At 45.8% G+C, this 23,547-nt stretch overlaps 1 protein-coding gene across 1 annotated transcript in view; it reads right to left on the bottom strand.

Moving 5' to 3' along the window:
• Positions 1 to 2,555: 2,555 nt before the first annotated feature.
• Positions 2,556 to 23,547, bottom strand: part of GSK3A (glycogen synthase kinase 3 alpha) — a 1,198,873-nt gene continuing 1,177,881 nt past the window's right edge. The window contains exons 8-9 of the mRNA XM_044079420.1: positions 2,603 to 2,719; positions 2,556 to 2,564 (exon numbers count right to left, since the gene is read on the bottom strand). Of these exons, the coding sequence (XP_043935355.1) occupies positions 2,556 to 2,564; positions 2,603 to 2,719 (126 nt within the window). The remainder of the gene's footprint in view (positions 2,565 to 2,602; positions 2,720 to 23,547) is intronic.

Genomic DNA, 23,547 nt, shown 5'->3' with positions numbered 1-23,547 from the left:
AGGTATCTTCTGCAGCTTTGTCTAATTGGGATATGCAGGTATGCCTCCTTGAGGTCCAATGTTACCAGCCAAAACTCCTTGCCCAGCATGGGAAGAAGCTGCTGTAATGTGAGCATCTTGAATTTTGGTACGAGTAGAAATGTGTTTAAGATGGATAAGTCCAAAATGGGTCTCCAGTCGGTTCCTTTCCTTGGTACCAGAAAAAGTCTTGAATAAAAACCTTGACCTTGTTGGTGAGTAGGTACCTCTTGAATAGCTCTCATGTTTATGAGCTTTGTAATTTGCAGTTGTGCCTCTGCCCTTTGATTTTGTGGCAGGTTTGGCATACCTCTCATTTTTGGAAGAGTGTGAAATTGAAATTTGTAGCCTCTGTTTATAATGTCCAGGACCCATTTGTCTGTTGTGACAATATGCCAATTGCTTGCAAATAATGCTAGTTTCCCTCCCAAAGGTGCTGCCAGCTGAGACATGCTTGGCATGGAGATGAGGGAGTCATTGGGTTTGCTTCCTGTATTGTTGTGCACTGTCTTCGCCACCTCTTGGTGCTGGAGTTTGCCATTGTCGGCCTCTATATGATCCTTGTGATTGCCCTCTGCCCCTTGTGCGTCTGTATCTACCTCTTTGGGGCTTGTCAGTGGCTGGAAAGGACCAGTTTTTTGAAGGCCAATTTCTGCTAAAACGTGGTGGTTGGACCTGTAAGAAAGCTTTGACAGTTTGCATAGATTTGGCTTTTTCTTCCATTTTCCGTAGTATCTCCTCAGCATTAGTACCAAACAGCACATCCTTTTGTAAAGGAGCATCTAGAAGTTTAGCTTTCACATGATCAGGTAAATTTTGTTCCCTAAGCCAGGCATGTCTGCGAATGACTGATCCTGTAGCCGCCGCTCTACTTGAGGCCTCTAGGGCATCATAACCACATTGTAAGGTGTGTTTACCCACTAGTTCTGCACTATGCATCACATCCTGTAACTCCTTTAAATCTGGTTGTTCAGGTTGAGACATTTTGTTCCTTAATTGTGATAACAGGAACTGTTGATATTTAAGCATATGAAACTGACAATTTAAAGCCCTCATGGCTAGGGTGGCCAAGGTATATACCTTTTTACCCCACCTTTCTAAAGATCTTGATTCCCTTTCTGCAGGAAGTGGATTCTTGGCAGTGGAGGCCTTCAATCCCTTGGGGCCTTGTGAAATGGTTTCAGGGTCAGCATTATGGCTTTTGAAGAGAAATTGGTAAGAGCTGGGTACTCTGTAATACCTATCAGGTTTGACTGGTGCAGGAGGCAGAGAATCCGGGTTAAGACAAGCCTCCGAATAGACATAATCCAGTATGTCCAAAACAGGGGGTATAGCCAGAGGTCTGTGTTGAGGTAACAAAAGAAATTCCCTAAGTCTTTTCTTGGAATCTGAAAAGTCTTGGCCTTCCCAATGGAAGTGTTCCCTCAAGGTGTGTAAGGTTTCCCCAAAGGAAAAATCCTCAGGAGGGGATACAGACAGAATGGACTGTTCTGCATCCGAATCCTCAAAAGGAGAGTAAGAGTGTTCCTCTTCATCAGAATGTTCTGATAAAATGGATCCCTGATCAGAAGAGGGAGAATCTTCCTCCACTCTGGGTCTCTTGTCTGGAGGGGGTTGAGAACCTCTGATAAGAGTAATTAAATCCTCAACCATTTTAAGCATCTGTTTTTTAGGCATGGGACCTGGAGATGGGCCCTGTGCAACAGGCCTCGTGGGATGCCTGGCTGCTTTGGATTTAGTAAAGGCCTTAATTGAAAAAGAAGATGAGGGCCTAAATACACCATGGGTGGAGGTGGACCTGTCCACATTAGTAGGCTCAACATTAGCAGAGGCTTCGGTTGTAGTCTGGGAAAGGGCCGAGGACCCAGCGGTCTCGGGTACAGAGGACACCGCCAAAGGAGTTTCGTCAGTAGTCAGGGACTGCAAAGGCGTCTCGCTGAGAACCGGACCACGTGTAGCCTGTTTTGGCGTGGTGTCAGCAGGGACCGCGGGCCTCGCGTGTCGGTCCTTTTCCTTGCGTTTTTTGGACAAAACGCTAGTCGGAGTGTCCGACGACATTTTATAATCAAAAGCTTTACCAAAGTAGTGCTGGGCGAACTCCGCCCGACGCTTAATAGTGCGTTTATTGAAGGTAGCGCAAAAGCGACAGCCCGAAACGTCGTGGTCTGGGCCCAAACAAGGTATGCAGAGGGAATGGAAATCCTTATGCGGTATTTGCTTCCCACAAGAAATACAATTATTAACTTTTTCTGACATCGGTCTGAGGCAAGAAAAGTTTCTAACGGGTACTTAGCTTTAATGAAGACTTCGGTTTCCAAAATATTCGTAATTCAGGAGCTGGCCGACCGGCACTTGCGAACTGCTTCTGCTTCGGGCACCGCGCGGCAAAAAAGACTGAAGAACATGGCGTCGGCTGTGTCTTATATACTCTGGCCTCACTGACGTCAGAAGAGAAAGTGACGACAACCGACGCCGGACCAAGACTTTGGAATTCGGCCGACCGAGGGACCGCCTGATGGCAGAAAACCCATCTGTGATTACTGCAGCTGTATGCACGATGGACATCAGAAGACAAATGAAAGACACAGTTGCCTCGTTTGCTTACCTTTGACCAAGGATGTGCTTTTATCTGTGGAAATTTGAATTCTGTATAATTTGGATTCATTTCACGAATCTGTTCCCTTGTTGGTGTCCCCAAAACCTGAAAGACATGCACAAGAAAAGGATTTAAGTTAATGCTTAAATTTTAACCACAAAGTAATATTTTGAGCTCTAAGCTAAATAACACAATACATATACATCTAAAGGTAAAGTTTATTATTTAAAATAACTGTAGCTGTTCAAATGTGTTTATTATTGCAGTAGTGTTTAGCCTTTGGGACTTGTTTGCAGATGGCCTGATGTCTGATCCAGCATCCAGAGCCTTTCCCCATTTCTCCTCCCAGCCATGAGGATGCCTTCATACCTGGACATCAGCAAACCTGTAGTTAAAGCAGGACACTCACCTGCACCACCTTCAGTTCTTTGCTGCCCCAGCCATCAGAAGGGGGTCGAGTTAGAAGCCACAGCACTAGCTGTCCAAGTGGCATATGCCTCCAAGAATGGCAGCATAATTAAAAGAACACCCAAAAGCTCACTCTCTATCATATACTACTCAAAGTTGAGGGACTTGCCTTGTATGACTATAACAGACGGAAAGTGAAGGTACAGGTGTCTGGGCACCCAACCAAAGGACAATTACAGATAGGAGCCAAGGGCAAAGAGTGAGAGGAAATATTACTGCAATAGTGAACACATCTTAATATATACAATTATGAAAAGCTCCTACATAAATGTACAATGTTCACTGTACTGTTAACTGTTGCAACACTTTCTCATGTAGATTCCCAAAGCTTATGGACCAGTAGGTGATTGGATCTACTAAGGTACTGGTTGCTGCTCTCCTTACAGAATGGTTATGGCAAACTCTGTCCTGGCTCAAGTACTATCAATTACGTTTGGAGAAGGTGGACAGATAAGATAGCTGTTTACAAGATGACCTTGGTGCTGACCCATTTAAAGAAGGCCACAGTGGCATTTGTTGCTCTTGTAGAGTGGGCTGACCATCCCAAGTACAGCCTCGTTATGGTAAGAACACATGGAGATGCAGTGAACCAACCATTTTGAGACCGTCCGTTTTGAGACAGATCTGCCCTCTGCACCTCTGCAAAGGCGATAATGTCAAATGAATTTGCTCAGATTACTGAAAGGATTTGAAAAACCAAGATCACTTTGTTTTAGGAGATAATACTGGCACACGTTAAAACTTTATCAGAAGAGAAGATTTAACTGTAAAAAGCTTAGATCTATGATAACAGATCTGACAGCAGATCTGAAATGCAGGGGAAAGCTCAATTTATCACAGCCTTGCTGCTACTGCATTAAGAGCAATGGCAGAGACTGTAAACAAATAGGCAGGGGAGTATGCCCATCTGTGACAGTAGTCATTTATTAGTAACAATGGGAAGTACAAATTGAAAGCAATGAAAACTGTGGCTCATTCTACACCAAGAGCAACTTAAATGACTACCACGACATAGCTTAGTTAAGCAGGGCCCTTTTCAAAGACCATCGAGGAAGACCCTATTATCATACTCTCGCCAATCAGCATTCAAAGAGGGGTGAACACAATAAAATAATGAAGACCATGTATAATGCAAAAATGTATAATGTATGAATATGCATGTATCCCAACTGAATACTTTTCAAAGACAAATTAGAAGACTGAGAATTCAATGAAGAAAATTATTGTAAAGGATATAAAAAAGTATAAGCATAACTTGAAAACTAAAGAAAACCAAATTAGACCACAAATAAATTATGGAGAAGTTCCAAAAAGCTGGATTACAAGAAGCTTAAATCTCTCATAGAAAATGATTTGTATCAGATGGGAGCTAAACAATTAGGAGCTGGTGCAAAAGAAAAAAATAAAACTGTACACAATACAGCAAATGAAAACTCCTCCTTTGAAAAACAAGGGGGGGTGGAGAAATTAGAAGTTATGTACTCACCATAACGTTCCATCTGAGTAGGTAGTTCATTTGTCTGCAACCTGTGGGTTACGGATCAGATATCGGATCCGAGCCGGCAACTTGTTTCAAGCTAATGGATCCGAGCTCCTAGCCCCTCCCTTCACCCATAATCCCCTGCTAACCCTCCATGACCTCAGATAGAGTTTGCCTCTCCATATATATCCAAGAAAAGATATCTAAAAACTAATAGATCCAAGAAGGTCAGGGGGAAGGAGGGGGGGATGGTTGCAGACAAATGAACTACCTACTCAGATGGAACGTTATGGTGAGTACTTAACTTCTAAATCTGAAGTAGGAATGTTCCTTTGTCAGCAACCTGTGGGACAGAGTCCCCAGCTACCTGCACCCTGGGTGGCCATCATGGAAGGATATTACAAAGCATCGCAGAGCCAAAGGATGCTCTCCCTCTAGAAAGCAGGTCTAGCTTGTAGTGGTTGATAAAGGTATGAGATGAAGCCCAAGTGGCTGCAGAACAAATATCATCCAAAGGAACTCTAGACTTGAAAGCCGCAGAAGTAGAAATGGAGAGAGTGGAATGAGCACGAACTCCTTCTGGTGCGGGTCTACCCGAGGCTTGATAAGCTAGCAGGATACATTGGGAAATCCAGCGAGATAAAGATACTTTAGAGATAGCTTTCCCCAAGTTAAATTTGGCAAAGGAAACGAACAGCTGGTCGGATTGTCTATGGCCAGCCGTCCTATGGGTATAAAAACGAAGCTGCCTATGAACATCCAATGAGTGCAGCTTGTATTCACCCTTATTTTGATATTTAGGGAAGAAAAACGGTAAATTTATGGATTGGTTTATGTTGGTTTCTGATGCTATCTTGGGAAGAAAGGAGGGATTGATCCTGAGGTACACTATCAGGGTGAAAAATCAGGTATGGAGGCTTTACAGTAAGAGCCTGAAGTTCCGACACTCTTTTCGCTGAAGTACTGGCTACAAGGAATGCTGTTTTCCATGACAAGAATTTGAGATCCACTGAAGCAGCGGGTTCAAAGGGTGGAGCAGTCAAGGCTTGAAGAACTAAAGTAAGATCCCATGGGGGTATGGCTTCTTTTACAGGAGGTCTAAGTAAAAAGTACCCTTGAGAAAGGTTTTACACAATTTGGCTGACATCAAGGGTCCTGTATCATGTCCCACATGATAATGAGAAATGGCTGCCAATTGCACTTTGACAGTTGAACAACTAGCACCTTCTTGAAAGAGTTCAGTTAGGAAGTCTAAAATGGATGGAAGAGGAGCCGTAAAGGGATCTAGATTGCGGCGCTCCGCCCAGATGGAAAAACGTTTCCATTTGCTGTGATATACCTTCCTGGTGGAGGGCTTATGTGCTGCCACGAGGATGGCTTTGACTGGTGAAGAGATACCGGGAGTCCTAACTAGGAGTGGAACTGGAGCAACCAAGCTGTCAGTTTCAGATTGTCCAGGTTTGGAGTTGGCAAGTCCAATGGATGGGAGATGAGATCCGGAATGGGATCTAGAATCCAAGGGTGATTCACAAGGTGAGACCACAGGTAATGGAACCAAATTTGTCGAGGCCAGAATGGGGCAATGAGAATCATCTTGCTCCCCAACCGCGAGGCTTTCTGTAAGAGTTGTATCATCATTGGAAGAGGAGGATAGGCATAGAGTAGACCGGTGGCCAAGCATGCACCAGAGCTGCCTCTTGGAGATTCCCTGGTGGGGATCAGAGCGAAGAAATTGTCGCATTTGGCGTTTGATGGAGATGCAAAAAGATCGCAGCAGGGTTTCCCCCATGTTGCGAATATCTGCTTCGCTACTAGAGGATTGAGAGACCACTCGTAGGGGGTAAGAAGGGTGCGGCTGAGCTTGTCCGCTAGGATGTTGATCCTCCCCGGAATGTGCGTTGCAATCAGAAAGCGGTTGGTGGAGATCGCCCATTCCCACACTCTCATACCTTCGCGGCAAAGAGGATAAGATCTGGTTCCCCCCTGTTTGTTGATATACCAGACCACTGACATGTTGTCCGAGTGAATTGCAATCGTTCCTGCGGGGAGGAAGCTCTGAAGTGCTTGCAACTCCAACAGCACCGCTCTCATCTCCAGAATGTTGATATGCAGGGAGGTCTCTGTATCGTTCTACGTGCCTTGGACTGTCCTGCCTGAGTAATGCCCCCCCCCAGGCGGGAAGCGTCCGTGGTCACCGTGGCGATAGGGGGAGAGGTGCAGAAGGGACGGCCCGTATGGAAGTTTGATGCTTGGAGCCACCATAGTAGCGCCCTTCTGCAAGCCTTGCTGATAGCAATGGGATGGTGGAGAGGAAGGGATAGGAAGGACCATTGCACTAACAGAGTCCATTGCAGGACTCGCATGTTCAAACGGGCGCATGGAAGGAGTGTAATCGCTGCTGCCATGGAGCCTAGTGCCCTCAGGATCAATTCCGCTGGTGAAGCCTCTGAATGAAGGATAGCCCGCACATGAAGTTGAAGATTTCTGATTCTCTCGGCAGTTAGGAAGGCTCACAAATCTCTGGTGTTTATTCTGGCACCTATAAATTCTATGATCTGTGTTGGAGCCAGTAGGGATTTGCCGACATTGATAGTAATGCCTAGTTGTGGGGCTAGATGGAGAAAGAAGTCTCTGGCTGAGCAAAGTAGATGCCTTGTTGGTGCGGTCAGGAGCCAGTCGTCCAGGTACGGGAAGACCTGAATTCCCTGGAGTCTCAGGTGGGCCGCAATCACTGCTAACACTTTGGTGAACACCCCGGGGCTGTGGTGAGGCCAAAGGGAAGGACCCTGAACTGGTAGTGACTGGCTCCCAGCCGAGCGAAGGAACCTCCTGGATCGTTTGTCCATTAAGATGTGGTAATACGCATCCTTGAGGTCTATAGAGCACATCCAATCGTTCTCCCTCAGAAGGGGGAGGATAGATTGAAGAGTGACCATTCGGAATTTTTCCTTGGTTACTGACAGGTTCAAGCAGGAAAGGTCTAGGATGGGTCTCAGATCCCCCGTCTTTTTTGGCACCAAAAAGAACCTCGAGTAGAACCCTAATCCGAGCTGGTCTTGGGGGACGGGCTGGATGGCTCTTTTTCTTAGCAGCTGCTGTATTTCTGCGGCTGCGGCCTCCCTGTGATCGGGTGGTACATCGGGGAGGTTCTTGGATTGGGGGACATGGAGAATTTGTATTTTGTACCCTTTGGATATGATGAGAAGCACCCAGCGGTCTGTTGTGATGGACTCCCATGCCGCTAGATGCTTCGAAAAACGACCCCCACCCGACTGCCTCCAGAGTGGAGCAGCCGGGCAACCACTCAGGGCTGCTGCGCGGGCCGTTCAGAGAAAGGTTCTCTGGACCCGAAATTTCTCGGAGCCCCTCTGCCCCTAGGGCGACGTCCTCCCTGTCCACCTCTGCCACAGTAGGACTGGTTGTCCGGAGCTGGTTGGGAATGTTTTGATTTTCGGAACCACATCTTCTTCTGACCCTTTTGGTTCCTTGAAAAGGACCGTTGGGGAGCAGAGAAGCGGACTCAGACGGCAGACAACGTCTTCCCGTCCTTCTCGCTCTGGATAAGCATCTCGCGAACTGTTTTGCCAAAAAGGGCAGAACCATCAAATGGGGCGTTCGCGAAGGACGCTTTAAAGGGCTCTGTAAAGTCGCAATGACGGAGCCAGGCCTGACGTCTCATGACTAGGCCTGCTCCGCTGGCCCTAGCGGCTCCCTCTGTGGCGTGGGACAATAGCCGCATAGAGGTGTTTGAAATAGATCTCAGAGTGGCCATTCGGGTGGAGTACAATTGTTTATCCTCCTCCGACATGGACTCGGGGGGGATGCAGCGTATTCTTTGATAAGATCCCGCTGCATCCTGATGACATGTGCCATATAGTTCAGAGACCTTACTGAGAAGGTCGCTGAACTAAAGACTCGCTTCCCTAAGCGATCCATCAAACGGGACTCTCTGCTCGGTGGATGGACTGAGGGACTCTCCTGAGCCAATTCCCTCTTTGTGGCTGCCGTCGTCAACATGGCATCTACAGGGGGGCCCTTACTCCAATGTGACCGGTCTGAGGGGGGGCTAAGAATCCTATCCGGTCGCTTGGGTATTGGCTCCACGGTGTCCAGATCCTTCCATGCCCTGGTGGTAATAAGGTCCACCAGGGGATCGGCTGGAGGGGACACCCAGGAGGTAGACGGGCCTGCCTCGAATGCCTCCAGAAACACGGACTCGTCAGAGGAAGACTTGGGGGCAGATCACCCACCTCTGATTCTCAGCATCTCCATGATGTCTCCAAAGGAGACATCCTCAGGGGGTGATCTTGGGGAGCCTTCCCCTTCCTCCAAGTCCGTGTCCTCGGTTAAGGACTCAGGGGAGTCCACGTGCCTCCTTTTGCACTTATGCTTGCGGGGAGCTTCCTCGGGGGGACTGTCCGAGGAGGCCTCGCCAGCAACATCTTGTTCCAATGGAACTATCTGTGACATCGAAGCAGGCTGTCCCTTTGGCCGGGTGATGGAAGCCTGACCCAGCAGAGAGGGAGTGCAGGGAGGAGTCGATGCAAGGACTGAGGGTCTGGATGCTCTCAACAGAGCCCTCTCCACAACATCGAATGCCGAGGGAGAGCCACTCTCCAATGGATCCGAAAGTCGGCTCCCACTCGGATCCGATGAAGGGATTGGAGCCGGCGCCGAGACCGTCGGATCCGAGGGACCAGTGTGCTCCGACCTGGACGGAGCCGAAGGCACACTGAATCCCCCGGATCCAAAGCTCGGACCACGGCTCCGAGAGGTCGGATCCGACAGACTCGAGGGTAGGGTCGGATCCAAAATACCAAGTACTGTCGGCGCCGACCCACCCCCGGCTCCAAGGCTGCTCGGCTCCGAGCGCTCCGAACCCGGGTAGCGGGTCGGAGAAGGCGCAATTGGTTGGAAAAAAGGTGCCGAGCTCCCCCCCTGAGGGGGGGGGGAGGCAAGAGCACTCCCATCTGCAGCTGGGCCTGGATAAACCTTCGCATCATCCGGTCCAAGTCTGCATCAGATAAACTGAATGTGGATCTCGAAGAGGCCACCGAGGCAGGCCTGGAATGCCGCCTCGATGACCTCGACGGAGATCGGGTCTCTTCCTCCTAGGGCCCTGGGGAGAAAGAAGGGGATCGGAGTCGAGGAGGAGGAGACCTAGAAGCAATGGAGGGAGAAGCCCGCTTAGCTGGCGGGGCCGAAACAGAGGTCTCGGCCCGCCGCTTGTGGTGCTTCTCCCTCCGTTTCTCCCTCCTGGCCTCCCTGTCCTCCGACACTTTAGCGGGAGTTTGAGTCCCAGTCGGAGGCAGGGGGGCAGGAGTGGCAACCATCACAGGCTGTGATGGAGCCAAAGGAGTAGCAGAGGTAGCGGAGGCCGAAGCTGAATCTGGGGGTAGAAGTCCCGCCAGGACCAGCTTCGACCTCCGTTCTTTCAGTGCCCTGGGGTTGAACGCTGCACAGACAGTACAGCCCGAGGTGAGGTGTTCAACCCCAAGGCACCGAACGCACAGAGTGTGGCCATCAGCCGGGGAGAGCTTATGGCCACACTCGGTACATTTAGAAAATATGGCCTTTGGGGCCTCAGCCATTCCCTTTTTTTATTTATTTATTTATTTTTTTAACTAAAAGGAATAAAACTACACACACACACACACACACTAGCGACCAGCGAAGGGAGGGTATTAATTAAAAAAAAAATAGGGAACCTAACTCATACACACTTTAAAAGTATTAATGTAAAATAAAAATTTAAATTGACGAAAAATGTAGAAAAAAAGGAAACTTTTTTTCACTTATCTGTGGAACTCTGAAGAGGATCCAGCCATCACAAGCGCGGCAAACTAGATCTGAGGTCATGGAGGGTTAGCAGGGGATTATGGGTGAAGGGAGGGGCTAGGAGCTCGGATCCATTAGCTTGAAACAAGTTGCCGGCTCGGATCCGATATCGGATCCGTAACCCACAGGTTGCTGACAAATGAACATTCCTACTTCAGATCAAAGGTTAAGGAAGAGCAGCACTGCTAACTTCTCCTACCACCAGCTTTTACATTTCTATGCAGAACAAGCGCAGAGTGCAACTGTTAACTACAGGAGAAGGACAATCTATAACGCCATACCTCTGAACTATACTGAATTCTTTTGAGGGCAAAATAATTGGGTGCCATGAATTCCTGAGTGGCTCCTTCAATTCCCAATTTAAAATTTTTATTTATAATTTTAATTTATGGCCGACATAACCACGCATTGCCAGCATATCCTGCAATGTCATCAATGTGCAAGGGCGTGACATCAGTTTCGTGAAGCAGTGCTTGACTGCCTGTCGGACTCAGACTTCTCAGGTCAGGAATCTACTGGATGGTGATGAAAAGGAGGCAGATTTAGATGTGGATGAGGGAAAGATGCTGTGGCAAACCAGTAGCTATTACTGCCTCTACTTGTACACTTGCAACAGGTACAAGATTTTGGCATTTGTTTCTTTCTGGAGCCGTGTATTATGGAGTAGAAACCTTTCAGTGTTTCTATATTATAGTCCTCTTTGAAGAATATTTTATCTAAGAGTAATGCAGGTCACAGTGGATTACGGAGGGTTTTCAGTTAAGCGGAACATGTTGTACAGATACCTACAAGTAACATGGCTACTACAGACGGTTCTTTTCAAATTACCCACAGTGTTCCTCATTTTTCTTCCATTTGTTTGGATCCCTGTCAGTGCTCTGGGTGATCTGTCACTAACTGTTCAGTGGTTTTGCAATCTTAAAGAGGCAGGAGCATAACAGTTAATACTATAATAATGAACCTTTAACAGCTCGTCGAATGTGGGAGTGGAACCATAAACGCATTCTTAGTTTTCACTTCCCTACTGTATGTATGCATATGGTCAGTGTTTACATGAATGCATGAGATTTATTTATTTGATATTTGTTTACTGGGATAGTCCGACTGAACTTGCACCCTTTTTCAGCAGAGGCTCGGGGAGAAAACATCCACAGTACAGATAATACAAGTAAACTATTCAACAGTACAAATTATGCAAGTATAGTATTCCAGTACAAGGTATGCAAGTAAAAAATTAACAGGAGTAAAGTAAAATATAAAAAAATATAACAAACACAATAAATAGTATAATCAATAAAGGTTTAGCAGGTGACTAACTGCAGTGCAAGAGAGAGATCCAGGAAAATAAGGCATTAAAATGAGTGGTAGGTATAGAGGAAGTAGATAGGATTAAAGTGGCAAAAATTCCGAAAAATTAACAGTAGTTTTGTAGTAGAATCTTAGCAGTTTGACAAGTTACATTGTGAGGTGAAATTAGAGAGAGAGAAAAGTAGATGAAAGAGAAGAGCAAAATGTCAGATTACTGAGGGAAGGAGTTTGAAGGAGTACACAGAGCAGTATTAGATTCCTGACCAGTGGTCCACATCTTAAGGACAAAGTTCACGGACCACAGGATATTACCCTCTTAAACTATGTAAATAAAGCATTACCATAGCTATGTCTTGCTTTGTTATTGTCCCACCTTATTTAAATCCGATGTTTCTGCCTGACATTGTTACACTTTCATTTTAGTGGTGGTGATGTTGAGTAACAAGCTGTCAGCAAAATAAATACATAGACTAACTTGTCTGAACAGTTGGCCATAACATTGGGTGGTGCTATGATCCAGGGGAAAGCAAAAGCTCCACAGTTCATTCTGTTGTTGAGGATCACCAGGAACCCATAACGCATGAGCAACACATCAAGGCGTGACTTACTGCCAGTTTATGTGGAAGAAAAAGCAGAGATTAGGATGCTAGATGGTACAAAGTGCTGCAGGTGCCACATGCCAGTAATAACCCCAGTCCACACACAAATTCTTTGCTTTCTGTACTGGATACAGTAGTGGGAGAAAACAGCGCTGCACAGACTGCGTGACTGGAAATGTGCTTTTATACGTGTTCATGTTTCATTCTGTAAACGTCTTTTAATTAAATTACTGAAACTACCTGACATTTAATAAGAAATGGGTTTTGGTGAATGCACTACTTCCAGAAGGCAGTAAAAAAGTTTAAACTTGGCCCATCTCGTGTATCGATCTCTAGACCCAGCGGAATGCTTGTACATTTCACTTCATCGGAACAGTGGTGATTAGCTGTGTAGTGAATTAATGGTCTGCTACTTTACACATACTTTCAACTGAACCTTCCATTACATTTCCAGCTAGCTGGCTGGATTTGTTAAACAGAGTACACTGTTTTTTTCCAACTGCCATCAGTGAACGTGGCACACCCAACTACTGACACCTGGCAAGTAGTGAAAATATGATCTTTGTTTCCAAGTAGTGTCATTCATTTAATATGGGTATGAACAGTGGTAGTACCTAGCATGTGTTCCAAATCTTACTTGCTTTTTAGGAGGGGTACCTCTTGTCCCTCTTCACAAAAGGCAGTCCCTATCTGGATACTTGTGCATTGTGAAAAATGGGAAGTATCCCGAGATTTTTGGTCAAGTTAGTTTCTCTGGAATAATTTTATATTTGAAACACCTTATTATTAGAAACAACATAAGCAGCTCAAATTCTACAGGAATGAACAGACTGCAGACATGGTTTTTCATGCAAAATTTCATGTTTCTTTAAGAAGTATTCCCCTTTGTACTTCTGAAAAGGTGGCAACCCTATTTGCTAGGTTTTTCTTTTGTAAAATTTTCACGTTGTATAATTTGTGGACCTATCAAATATAATCAAAGCACAGTGATCTTGGATGGTGCATGTCAATACATGTCCATTAGCTGGGCTATATGCACTTATTCTACTGGTCATTAACATTAATTTTGATACCACTTCTGATTTAAATATGCTGTAGGGTGTAATATCAGCAGCAACAAATTATCCACCAGCACACTACCACTGTTCTACTTTTTCCAAAGTCAGATGGGTACCATTTCTGCACAGAATGCGTTTCCATTTACGATCATTTGTATACAAACCTCTTAACCTGGAATTATTCCCCCTTTTTGTCAAAAGACTTTAATTAGAAACATTGATTTTTGATTTACTGTTAATCAATGATTACTACAGACAGTCATGCCAGAAATTAGATGTTCATAACTTACTGTAGAGAAAATGTATGTTGATTGTATCTCACAATTCCACTGGACTGGGTAGAGTTAAATAATTGTGTGTGCATATTTTACGCTAATCAGTATCCCGATTTTTGGCTGGTTATACCTACTTTTCATACGTCTTTGTCCAGATTTTTGATGTTTCCAGGTTGAGAGTATGAGCAGCAGTGGGACTAAGACACGAAAATCTACTTTCACTAGTGAATGTGGACAACACAAGAGAAATGCTGAGGGAGAGATTTTAAACACAAAGGATAAAAAAAAAAAAAAAGAATTCAGAAAATATCAAGGGAAATACAAGAACAGGGAGCAGTGAAAAACAGAGCTTAGCTGCCCTAAAAGGGAGAGATACAAAAGGAATGAAAAAGCAAAAGGGGAAGGATTCATTCACTTTCATAGATGAATGCAGAGGTCAGTTACAAACCTATCAAAACTTTACTGACTTACTATAAAACAGTCTCCTCAAATGAGAGCTCACGGTGCAAACTTAAACTGACAATAAGATATTATAATTAGGACATACACATAAGCAGAAAACATAACTACAAAAAGTTACATTTGTGAACATTTACCATAAATGCAGATGTTCAAGAGCCTTCACTGTTGCAGAAACAATACTTGGATTTCCTGCCCTGGAAGCCCCTGGCTAGCCAGAATTCCAGAAATCCCCCCACCTCCACCCAAACCAAGTTGATGTCCTTCTCTAGGACATCAAGAAGTCAGAGGAAAAATGGTTCCCAGATGGTGCCATTTTGTAAAGTATTTCTGGTCTTTTCCAGCCATTGCCTCACTTTCTATACTCCAATTGGAAGATATCACAGAGATGTACAGGGAATAAGCTGCGTTTACATAGGGAGCATAAGGGAAAATGGTACCCACCCCAACCCAAAGTTATAAAGGGGCTGGTGGGAGTGAAAGGTTACACCAAATGTGAAGACACTCGAACATCTACATTCCTGTTAAATATACATAACTGCTCTACATTCATCATGCTTCACTGCTGCAGTCAATACATTTGGGAGGATTGCCAAAGCAATAAAGAAAGGGAGCTTGACAGACAGTATCTTATGGTTGGGAGACAAGTCCTTGCAGGACTGCTGAGGTTAAGCTAGCTCCAGATGTAGAAGCAGATGACAAATGATAATGTTTGGAGAAAGTGAGCATCAAGAACCAAGTGGCTGCCTCAAGAATGGAACGGGTATACACTTCCCTGACAAAGGCAGAGCAAATGTGTCCCAGTGCCCAGAGACTCTCTTGTCATGGTGCTTGTAAAAAAAAAAAAAAAAAATTTCAGAAATCCGTTTAGAAATATTTTATTTACTAACTGCTTTCCCTCATTTGTTAGTTGCAAAGGTTACAAACAGCTGATAAGATTTCCTGAAGTTCTTAATTTTGTGCAGATAAAACCTGAGCTATCTATGCCCATCTAGGGAATGAAGGGTTCTTTTCCCTTTTTTCTGTGGATCAGGAAAGACGACAGGTAAATGTACTAACTGGTTGAGACAAATGTCCTTGACTACTTTAGGTATAAAGGAGTAGCTGATTCTCAGGGAGACTACCCTTGTAAAACCCAAGAAAGTGTTCTCTACACATGAATGCCTGAAGCTCATAAATCTTTCTGGCTAATGTGAGGAGCCACTAAGAGGACAGTTTTTCAGGTGATAAATTTGATGTCTGATAAGGCTGCAGATTCAAAAGGAGGCAAAGCTTTCCCAACATAAAATTCAAAACCCAGGATGGGAGAGGAACCCTCCTAAGAGGTCTTACATGAATGACATCCTTGAGAAATTGTTTCACTCTGCGTTGGGAAAATAGAGGAGACTGCAGAGGTAAGCAGGCAAGTGGAAATGAAGAATGGAACGATAAAACAGAGGGGATATTTGTAAAGTCTGCTGCCCTTGGACTGGCATCAGTAAGAATGTTTTTCATTTTGAAACGTAGGAATTCCTGGTGCTGGGTTTTCCTGGCATCTGGGGATGAGTAAGACATCCTTGTTAAAGAGCTGACTGGAGGGGATAAGAATCGTATTACCTACCCTGCCAGCTTAAGTACTGTTAAGCTGGGGTGTATGGTTGTCCCTTTGCCTTGTGTTAGGAAAGACATCTCCAACAGGAGGAGCCATGTTTTTTTTTTTGGCAATACTGAGGAGCAGAAGGGAAAGAATGCTGCCTGGGCCAGAGTGCTATTAGGATCATCCTTGGCCACCCTCCCTGATCTTCAAAAGTACCTTGGGGATGAGAGGTATGGGAAGGAAAGGCCTACAGAAACCGATCTTGTCCATTGGGATGAAAGCATTTGTGCTTCAGGCCCTGCGGTTTGGGGGTCAAGTAAATCTTGTTGGATCTGTTTTCCTTTGAAACAAAAAAAAAGTCCACTTATCTGTGAGTTTTATGAAGACAGACTTCTTCAGCATCCATTCATGAGGGTTTGTTTCTGACCTGTTTAATTGATTCAATACTTCCCGGGGGCAGACATTTGCCTAGCACACCACTTAAGCAGGTTATTTAAGAAAGATGGTACTGTTAAAATGACATCATCTTACCCAAACATATGCCAAAAAACTTCACAGGTGCCAAGAGTACATAACATAAGCAGGAAAGACTATCCTAAGACAGAAAACTACTCATGTACCAACACCTTTGCCCAACGGTTCTTGGAATTCATAAATTCAAACGCCTTGGATCAACTAATCCATAGTCTCACCAGGGGCTCCAATATCCTAGACCTGGTCATTACCAACATGGGAAATCGATGCTCCACACCTATGGTCACCCTTAACATCCACATCCCACCCCCACCCCCCCCAGTAAGGAAACCTCCATAAAAAACTTCTCCAAAGCCAACTTTATGCTACTCAAGTCAAAAGTGTCAAACTTCATGACACCCATGCAGACAAGTACTGAAAGTTCAACTGCTGAATCCTACACTAAGGCACTGTACGAGAACATCCACTCATGCATGAATCGTGCCATCCCAAATAGAACCAAGATGCTCTCATCCAAAAAAGGAAGCCAATCTCCAGAGCCATGGACAAGGGTAAGGTGGTCCCACACAGCCTATCTAGACCTTGCCAAGGCCTTTGACACCATCCCCCACTCTGGAATCATAAACTTAATGGGTTGCTAAATGGCTTACTGACAGAACCCACACTGTAAAAGTAGCCGACTCCAAATCCAGCTCCAGACAAGTGACAAGTGGAGTACCTCAGGGTTCAGACCTGGGACCGCTCTTGTTTGGCATCTACTTCTCTGAAGTACAGGCCAACACTAAGGGACTCTGGATAACAAAGTTTGCAGATGACTGCAAACTGGGAGCCATTATTGAATCCCCAAATGATGTGGATACTCTACAAAAGGGCCTTACAGAAACAGACGCTTGGTGCGAGAGCCATGGGCTCAAGGTCAATGCCAAGAAATGTATAGTTATCCCCTTTGGGAAAAAACATGTATCCATGACTTACCACATAGGTGGCAGTACACTAAACACCGAAAGTGTGATAAGAGACTTGGGGACACAGGTGGACAGTGGTCTCACCTTCGATAACCACATCACCACAACAGTCAGGAAATCCTTCTATGTGGCACACCTCATCACTAAGGGCTTTTCATCCAGAAAAAAGGAGGTCATTGTCCCACTGTACTCATCCCTCATTAGACCCATTATAGAATACAACGTCCCGTTTGGTATGTACCTCTCAAGACATCTGCAACAACTGGAAAGGCCACAGAAATACCTCACTAAAAGAATCACAGGCCTAAAGCAGATGCCCTACGTTGACCGCCTTAAAAAACTCCAGCTATACTCTGTCGGATATCATCTACTCAGAGGCGATCTCTGCTTAACATACAAGGCCATGTCAAACACAGAGCTGTTGGACATGCTACACTTAAAGAAATCCCAATCCCTCAGAGCCACACGCTCCAGGGATCTAAACCTTGTCATCACAATAAACAAAACATTCTGGAGGAATAGGTTCCTGACCCAGAAACTCCCGCAAACTCTGGAATAGATTGCCCGTACATGTCAAGCAGAGTGCCTCTTTGGTCCTCTTCAAAAGGAACCTTGACGATTGGATGGGAGAAAGGAAATTCACCCCGGGGATCACGTCAGTCGCCCTGCTAGACAGGGGTCCAGGGAAGTACATAGTGTGGGAAAAAATAGCCAGGGAATTGTTCTGGCTAGGCTTGTATAGGCACTAGGGCTGATAGCCTAGTACCAACCTATGAACATTCTTAAATACATACAGAATCGATTTTTCAGAATGTAGGCCCATACTCAAACCAGATTCAGACCACAAGATGGCATATTCCTAATTACAAACGCACATAGCTCCTAAAAGATGTACTATTTTCTCACAGAAAGATGCAGCCATAACAGCAGCAATATGGCTAAGGGACACTGACTGATCTTCAGTTTTTGAAAGTTATAATTCCCTTCAATGCTGTAGCAGTGAAAACACAGGAAGAGAAGGAAATGTCATGACAATGGTCAAAGAAAATACTGAAGTGCTCAAGTATCATTCTAACTCAGATAAGGATAACTGAATTGTGTGTGTAAAGCACGACCATAAAGGCAGGAATTATATGCGCATCAAATGCCAGTACTTACAGAACTGCAAGGTCAAGAAAATCTTACTGAGACAAGCTCAGTAACTGTCTGTTTAAATGCACAGAATGGGATTCATAAAGAGCTGCAAAGGAAAGTTGTGTAAAATCTTACCATAACCACAGCTTGCCCTCTTCCATGTTGCAGTATTCTACATGTGGGATTACCAGTCTTCCTCTCCAGTTCGTCCGGCCAGATTTCAAAGATTTTCAGTTCCTCTAGGTGTGTCAGATGTCTGACGTAGCAGCAGGTACATGGGCCATAAAAGTGACATCTACATGCACCAGCCCTCAGAACAAAAGAAAAGCCTCAGTCAGAGCCAGTCCTGAAAGGGCATAGCCTGTTCAGCGTCACCCAGGACAGCAAGTGCAGTCTGACAAGAGGGGAAGGTGGGAGGGAAGGAATACTGAAAACATGGAAGAGAAGGACATCTATGGTTATGGTAAGATTTTACTCAACTTTCCTATGTTCACAACTTTCCTATGTTCTTCTATTCCAATGTTGCAGTATTCTATATGTGGGTGAGTGCCAAAGCTCACAGAGGATTGGGAGGTGGCCTAGATGATGTTTCCAGGAATCCGTGTAGGATAGCCCTGGAAAACCCCACCCTAGCTCTGAAGATATGGTACAGCTTGTAGTGATTGGTGAATGTGTGCACTGAGGACCAAGTAGCTGCCTCCAGTATGGAGTTGGTGTCTAACCCCTTAACGAATGCTCCTGAAGAGACCATTGCTCTGGTGTAGTGAGCTTTGACATTGCCCTGCAAGGTCTTTCCATGGTGTAGGTAGCAGAAAGGAATGGCCTTTGAGATCCAAGCTGAAATGGTCTGTTTGCTCACAGCTTTCCCCAGGGCACTGGGGTGGAAGGAGACAAACAGTTGGTCTGATTTCCTAAAAGGTTTGTTTTATGTAGATGAAACCTAAGTTGTCTGTGGACATCTAGGAAATGAAGTACTCTCTCACTATCCCCCTGCGGATTGGGGAAGAAGGTAGGCAAGTGGATGGTTTGGTTCAAGGACAGGTCATTCACTACTTTGGGAGTGAATGATGAGTTAGTCCCTAGAGTCACCCTGTCCAAGTGGAAGACTAGAAATGATGGTGTAGCCATAAGAGCTTGCAACTCAGACCCTTCTGGCTTAATTCAGAGCTACCAATAAAACAGTTTTCCATGTGCAAAATTTTATGGGAGTTTTGTCTGCTGGCTCAAAGGGGACTAGAGTGAGTTTTTCTAATACATAGTTAAGGTCCTGGGTGGTCTGAAGTGCAGTACCCCTTTGAGGAACAATTTAGCAGGGAGTCTGGATGCAAGGGGCGGTTCCAGGGGAAGGCCGGCAGAGGTAGCAGACAAGTGTGCTTTCAGAGATGACTACGACAGCCCTGTCTGCATTAGTCCACACAGGTAAGACAGAATGAGAGGAATATCTCTTTCCAGCAGGTCCAACTGTCGTTTGTGACAGCAAATGGAAAACCTTTTCCATTTAGAGAGATATGATTTCCTTGTGTTGGGTTTCCTGACCTCCTGCAGGACAGTGAGCATGTCCTCAGTATACACGTGTCTGAAGGGGATCAGAATTCTATCAGCCACAGGGTGAGGTACATGGATTGCTACTGTGTATGTATCTGAGTCCCCTTGTTCTGTGTGAGCAGATCCAGTGAAGGGGGTAACATGTGATTGTCCTTGGATAGGTGACAAAAAAGAAGAGGAGGGAACCAGTGCTGCTTTGGCCAGTAGGGAGTCACCAGCAAGATTTTGGGCGAGTCCTGCTGAATTTTCAGCAGGACCCTTTGTATCAGAGGGAAGGGGGAAATGCATACAGGTTCCCTTCCAGGTTTTCGAGAAGACATCTGTTGCTAATGCCTTGGGGTCTGGTGTCCTAGTGCAGTAGTCAGGAAGCTGCCTGTTTATGGAGGAGGCAAACAGGTCTATCTGTAGAATACTCCACCTGTGGACCACAGTGAGGAATACATCTCTTTGCAGTATCCATTCATGGTTGTTTGAAGTGGCTCTGCTTAGGTAATCTGCCTGGGAGTTGTGCAGGGATGGGGTGTAGGCTGCCTGGAGGGTGATCCCCTGTGAGGTAAGCCAGTTCCCACACCCGCAGAGCTAGACTGCAGAGGAGGTAGGAATTGGTCCCTCCCTGCTTGTTGAGATACCACGGGACTGTGATGTTGCTTGTGAATATCTTTAGAGGGCCCTGCTCTAGGTATGGCTGGAAGGCCTGTAGAGCAAGGAAAATGGCCCTCATTTCTCTCATGTTTATGTGGGCTTGTTTGTGTCTGTCCACAAACCTTGAACTTCCCTTTTTTCTCACATTCGCTCCCCAGCCCAGGTCTGAGGCATCTGTGTACATGGTTTGGGAAGGAGAGGGTGTTTGCAGAGGCAGGCCTGGGATCCGCCATCCCAGTTACTGATGCAAGCAAGGGAGCAATGGGATCCTGAACTCCAGAGGGTGTGAGTGTTGGGTCCACACCGACTGGAGGTACCACTGAAGTTTCCTCATGTGCATCCTTGCTAGGAGCAACATGGGAATGGTAGCTGTCATGTAACCTAGAAGTCCCAGAAATTGTCTTGCAGTTAATTCTGTTACTTGAAAAGTAGAAAGAAGGTGGTTTTTGAGATCCCACCTTTTCTGTTGGGAGGAAGGCCTTCATGAATGTCTGTCCTGATCCTGCACCCCAGGAAGACAATATCCGGTGTGGGATTGAGGTGGGACTTTGGGAAGTTGATCATGAACCTTGGAGACTGCAGGATAACCAGAAGGTCCCAGGAGTGGCGGAGAAGTTTCCTTGTCTTTTGCCTGGATGAGGAGGTCATCTAGGTAAGGGAATACCTGGATTCCCTTTTCCCTACAGTAGGCGATGACTGGAGTGAGGCATTTTGTAAAAATTCTGGGTGCAGTAGAAAGTCCAAAGGGCAAGACACAGAACTGAAAGTCAGATGGGCCTGCCAGGAATCTCAGGTATCTCCTGAAAGCGGGCTTTATAGGTATGGGAAGGTAAGCATCCTTTATTGTTCAGGTTTGCCATGAAACCCTGTGGAAGGATGAGAGGAAAGATGGTAGGAAGGGTGAGCATTCCTCAAAGTAGGGACTTTTAGGAAAGGGTTGAGGTGAGAGAGGTCTAGAATTGGTCTCCATGGGCCTTCTTTTCTGGGTACCAAAAAGATTCTGGAGTAGAATCCTTTTGTTTTTGCTTGTGCTGGAACTGGCTCAATGGTACCCTGAAGAAGCAGGGTTTGCAAAACTTGATGGATGAGGGGTAGTTGACTGGGTGGAGGATGTGGTATGCTCAGTCTTGGTGGGAGTGTGATCCAGGACAAAGTAGCATTCCTACATGATGGACAGAACCCATTTGTCTGTGGTAATGAGAGACCATGCAGGGAGATGGTGAGAGACGGGAATGGAGGGGGGGGGGTTGAAATTTTGGCAGGCAGTCAGACACTACCTGCCCTATCAGAAAAGGAGGGGCCTTTGGCTGGAAAACTGAGATGGCATAGTCTGAGGAGGCTGCCTTCTAGGGGGTCTTCTAGACCAGGGAGCTGCAGGCCTGGAGGATTTCCTGATACGTTGGGTCTTAGTAGTTCCTCTGGAATTTGGGAATAGTTGAGACTAGGATATGTTTTAAGTCCTGTAATTCTTTTCCCTTCTGTTTTAAGGATTTGAATAGGTCAGCCACTTTTGCACCAAAAAGTGCTGAGTGGTTCAAAGATGCGTCCAGGAGTTTGGCCCTGAACTCATCTGGGAGAGGCTGTAGTCGCAGCCATGAGTACCTCCTTAGTACTGAAGCTGATGCAGCTGATGCTTCAGCTGCATCATAGCTACATCTCAGGGAGTGTCTATTCACTTGAGAGAGGAGTGCTATCAGTGAAGATAGGGTGGCCTTGGCTGCACAGTCTGGGATGTCTTCCAAATCTTTAGTGGCTTTGTCCAGGAGACCTACGGAGTATTTGGTCATATGAGTTTGGTAGTTTGTGGCTCTGAGAGGGTGGCAGAATTATAATTTTTTTCCCAACCTCTCCATGGTCTTGCTGTCTTTATCAGCCAGGAGGACAATAGTGGTAGACAGGAGTTTGGAGGCCCTGTCCATAGAGATGGAAATAGTGGATGGATCAGCAGGAGGGCACTTAAAGAGAAATTTCTCTGTCTCAGGGACTTTACACAGTCTGTCTACTCAGAGGGGCCAAAGGTTGGGAGCCCGGGCTAGTGGAGGCCAAGGCAAAAGCATCCAGAAAAGCAGGTTGAATAAGAGGAATACCAGAAGCACTGGGACAGTCCATTTGAATTAGGTCATAAAACCTTTTCTGTACATCAGACATATCCGAGGATTGCCACTTAAAGTGGTCTTTCATTTTAATAGTTTTCCCAAATGAAAGATCTACAGGGGAGTCCAGTTCAACACAGTCCTCCTCAGGAGATCCATATCCTAAGGTGGATGAGATCTGGGAGGAATAAGAGAGTGTGTCCTCAGAAGAATCAGACAGTTTCTCTTCAGGCTGGTCTAGTATCCTTTCCTGGGTTGGAGGTCTGGGACTAAGGAGGGGAGAAGCAGTGTCAGAGTGTTCTGCAGAAGCCCTACGGGCCATGAAAGCATTGAACAAACTCTGGCTGAAGGCCTGCCATTCAGGCATGCTTTCAGCTGCTGGAGGGAAGTGCCTAGTTTTCTGTTTTTTCTTTAAAGGCCTAGCCAGAGTCTGGGTAGGAATAGGCCTAGGGTTAGTTGGAATGGCGGAGGCGGCATCAGGTGAACCCCGAGTGAATGCTGGTTCCCCCCCAGCATCTAAGGCAGGCACCAGTAAATCCTCTGTGGACGTGTAGTCCGCTCGAGATTTTGCGGCTTCCTCAGAGGTACCCGCTTTATCTGCATCGGCGGATGCCGGATCCTCCGTCAAGCTGACGTTGGCTACAGACTGAGGTACGGCAGACAGAGGCGCAACAGATGAAGTAGGCCATGAGGACTTGGCCTTCTTCCTAGGCGGTTCAGACGGGGTGTCGGGTGCGGCCTCCATTATGGCTTGGAAACGGCGGTACAAGGTTTTAGGAACAAACTATAAGCAAATGGTACAATTCTCATGGTCTTGTACCCTGCCTAGACAAAAGAGACACTGGTCATGCATGTCTTTTTGAGGAATCTGCCAACCGCACTTGCCCTTACTGGATGACATTAACAGACTATAGTTAAAGTAGGACTGAAAGAACCCCCAACAGGGTACTTAACTGAAGCTTTTTCGATCAGATGTCTGCGAGAAGCAGAAGCACCTGACGTACGACTTTCAGATGAAA

The sequence above is a fragment of the Protopterus annectens genome, chromosome 8.part0, assembly GCF_019279795.1.
Source record: "Protopterus annectens isolate FY-2018-M chromosome 8.part0, PAN1.0, whole genome shotgun sequence".
NCBI lineage: Eukaryota > Metazoa > Chordata > Ceratodontiformes > Protopteridae > Protopterus > Protopterus annectens.
This window is presented reverse-complemented; position numbering and strand designations above follow the sequence as displayed.